The sequence below is a fragment of the Quercus suber genome, unplaced genomic scaffold, assembly GCF_002906115.3.
Source record: "Quercus suber isolate HL8 unplaced genomic scaffold, Cork oak 2.0 scaffold_580, whole genome shotgun sequence".
In the NCBI taxonomy this organism is placed as follows: Eukaryota; Viridiplantae; Streptophyta; class Magnoliopsida; order Fagales; family Fagaceae; genus Quercus; species Quercus suber.
The window spans coordinates 16,608-20,496 of record NW_027070025.1 but is presented as its reverse complement, the minus strand read 5'-3'; the positions used below and the strand labels follow the sequence as shown (position 1 = coordinate 20,496).

Sequence of the window (3,889 nt, the reverse complement as noted above, 5' to 3'; positions counted from 1 at the left end):
AACGAGCCTTCGACTTCGACTTCGCCGACGTTCACGAGCCTTCGACTTCACCGGCGCCACGAACCGCGCCATCGCACCGGTCTCGCGCCGATCGCAGCACCTCGCCATCACACCTCGCCATCGCACTGGTCTCACACCTCGCCATCGCACTGGTCTCACACCTCGCCATCGCACCTCGATTGCGCCATCGTACCTCGTCGTCGACCCAGACCCATCGCCTCCTCGATCGCGCCATCGCTCCAACGCCGCTCGACCCAGACCCAGACCCTCGATCGCGCCATCGCACCTCGAGCTCTCTCTTCCTCGATCTCTNATATTGTTTAACTTTTGTAAAAATATATAAATAAAAAAATGTGTAAAAAAATTATTATAAATAAAAAAAATTTTATAATAACAATTTTTGTTATTTAAAAACGGTTGTGCATACGTGTCTTAAACTAAAAGATATGTTACCAAGGGTCAAAATCTATAATATATTGGCTTCCAACTCACAAAGTCACAAGTCACAAACAAGATTATTCTATACACGTAATAGCTGAATACACGCATCTGTAAAAATAAGAACCCTTCAACCTCGAAAGTCTGAATGTAGGAGTAAGAAATAGAATCGAAGTTTCTACACTTCGGTGGTAAGTCACCGACTCAGCCTTGAAATTCCACCGAAACTTCTCGAACTCACCACCACCCTCCAACCAAACCCTTGCACGTTCCTTCCCATCTTATTATACATCCATCCTCTCAGTTCCTCTCTTCTCCAACCCCAAAAGCCAACCAATACTCATTTCCTTTTCTTTTCCGATCTTCCTATTTTTTTGGTTCAGGCAATTTCACAAACACTTGGTGCGATGGCTGAAGACGGTGCCGTCACGCTCTACAATAGCATCGCCATCACAGACGCCAAGACAAGCCCATTTTCCCTCAAGGCTGGGCTAACCCAAATACTACGCGGCGGAGCCATTGTCGAAGTCACAAACGCCGAACATGCCAAGATCGCCGAACAAGCTGGTGCATGTTGTCTCATTGTCTCGGACTCGGACCCATCTCAACAAGGCATCTCTCGCATGCCAGACCCGTCTCTCATCAAGGAAATCAAGCGCGTCGTTTCGATCCCCATAATGGTCAGAGCCCGCGTCGGCCATTTCGTCGAGGCCCAGATTCTCGAAGCCGTTGGGGTCGATTACATCGACGAGAGCGAAGCTATTGCTCTCGCAGACGAGGACAATTTCATCAACAAGCACAACTTTCGCTGCCCGTTTGTTTGTGGGTGTGAGAGCCTCGGAGAAGCGTTGAGCAGAGTAAGAGAAGGTGCGGCTATGATAAGGATTCAAGGGGATTTATCTGGGTCTGGAAATGTAGCGAAAACCGTCAAGAATGTGAGGGCTGTAATGGGTCAGATAAGGATCTTGAATAACATGGATGAAGACGAAGTTTTCGCCTTTTCGAAGACCATAAGGGCACCCTATGATCTCGTGGCTCAAACCAAGCAAATGGGCAGGCTGCCGGTGGTTCAATTTGCCGCCGGAGGGATCGTTACTCCGGCCGACGCGGCGCTGATGATGCAATTAGGCTGCGATGGCGTGTTCTTGGAGTCTGAGATTTTCAATTGTTCGGATCCGTATAAGCGTGTTCGGGGCATAATTCAAGCTGTCAGGCATTACAATGATCCACATGTGTTGGTGGAGACTAGCTCTGGGTTGGAGGATAGCAATGCTAATCTGAATCTCAGTGAGGACAGGATCGAACAGTTTGCACATGAAAGTGCTTAGAGGGTTCAAGAATCGTTGTAATGTATCTCTTTTGTCTGTTTCTGCCGTCAGCATGTGGGGTTGTGTTTTTGTGTTGTAGGGTAATATGTTGTTGAGCATATGAGTCTTTTTGGTTTTGGTACTAATATGATGTAGAGGGTACTAGCCACTAGGTCTGTCTTGTTGTTTTGCTCATCACTGTGACCATGAATCTGATGTGAATGCTATATGCTGCATATGATTCTGTGGAAATATAGAAATGAAATAATATAGTTATTTATTCAGCTTGTTAAAATCTTGAGGACTGATAATATGTCTATGAACAAGATAAATCCAATAGCCAATTCTGCAAGAAAACCCAAGTTGCCAATTTACCAAAAAGAATCAATGGTTACTAAATTCAATATGAGCACAGAGTCGTTAAAACTGGTGACAGATTTTCACTTTTTCTGTAACTTTTTTCCCCTTAGTAAACTTTGTGTTTCTTTAATTTAGATGTTGATGTCTTTGAACAGATACATGAATTGTGCTATGATTATTACATATGGTCCGTAATTTGATTATTACATATGGTCCATAATTGATTGTTACTACAGCCTCTCCCCACCCAAAAAAGAAGATATTTTTGGTATTTTTCTCTTTACTTTTGAAATGCAGAAGACTATATTGTATTTTTTCAAAACAACAACAAGACTGAGATCCATATCTGAGCTTATTATTACAAATATATTAAACACAAACCTTTGTTTGTTGGCTTTCACATTGGGAGAAATGTGAAAAGGATAAATCCCAGGGATTGAGTTTATAGTAGTTGCTGCTTTGTTTATTTTCTTTTGAATGAAAAATGAGATGATTTATTAATACAATCACAAAGTTAAGAGAGGGGGGAGGGGGTTGTTATTGGATCTTTATCTTTGAAGAAAAGACAGATTTCTACTTATCAAAAAAAGAAAAAAGAAAAAAAAAAGAGACAAATTTCTGCATTTCTTTAACTATTAGTCAGCTATTAGCTCCACCCTCAACCCTACTGAAGTATTTGATATGCATCACACGTGACACGATTTGTTCCCACCTTTCTCCTATACTTCTATGTTGTGCATAGTGTCAATCTCAATCTATGCAATATATAAAATTGTTGAGTCTGAGGATAATCCTGGGGAGTTGCTTCATCTGAATAAAAAATGAGATGAATCCATTAATACAATCACAAAATAAAAGAAGGTGGGGGGGGGGGGGTGGGATCGTATATGGAGACTCTAGAGCATTTCATTGCAGGGGCCATGAATTCCTTGCAAAGTAGCTTGTTTTGAATTACTCTAGCCCACATAGGCCACCAAATTCTGATCTTTATCTCTGAAAGAAAAGAGAAGTTTCTGCATTTCTATAACTATTAGTCAGCCACTAACCATACCTTCAACTTCCACTGAAGTCTTTAATATTCATCACACAATTCCTTCCCTCATTTCTACAATACTATATGTTATGCATAGTGTCAATCTCAATCTTTATATAAAATCTGTTGAGCCTTTCTACAGTTTTGCCATGTTGGGTCTGACCCTTCTCTCTATTCTATAAATGCAGACATAACTCTCTTTCTCTCTCCATCTCACTTTTAAGCAATGGACATTTCTGAATTTATGTGTCTTTTTAGCCATACAAGAGCATTGCCTCCCAGACAGTTGCTCCTAAAACGCACCTCGAGCTCTCTCTTCCTCGATCTCTCAGTTTTTTTTTTTTTTTAATTTGATTGTTGTTGTTTTTTTTTTTTTGATGAACTGATTGTTGTTGTTGTTATTGCTGCCGGAATTTGCTGTTGTTGTTGTTGTTGTTGTGTTGTTGCCGGAATTTGTTGCCGAAAAATAGCATTTTCCTAATAGAACCAAACACATGAAAATATTTTCCACAACAATTTTCATAATTCAACCAAACACTTAAAAATATTTTCCTTTTCCGGAAAACGTTTTACACGAAACAAACACAGCCTAAGAGGAACAGTCAAAAATCAAACTTGAAAAGCTTTTGTTTAAGGTATCTAGTTGAAACTTTTCTTTTTCTTTTCTTTTCCTTTTTGCACTTTAATCTTTCTATTTGCTTTATTTTCTTGTTGTAATATGTATAATATGTTTATGTAGTCTAGATTTATG

General features: G+C 40.4%; 1 protein-coding gene across 1 annotated transcript; it reads left to right on the top strand.

Annotated features, from left to right (window-relative positions):
• The first annotated feature begins 571 nt into the window (after window positions 1-571).
• Window positions 572-2,040, top strand: LOC136063811 (pyridoxal 5'-phosphate synthase-like subunit PDX1.2). Its single transcript, XM_065764727.1, has one exon. It carries the CDS (start codon window positions 846-848, stop codon window positions 1,764-1,766), a length of 921 nt encoding a protein of 306 aa, XP_065620799.1. The 5' UTR covers window positions 572-845; the 3' UTR covers window positions 1,767-2,040.
• The last annotated feature ends 1,849 nt before the right edge of the window (window positions 2,041-3,889 follow it).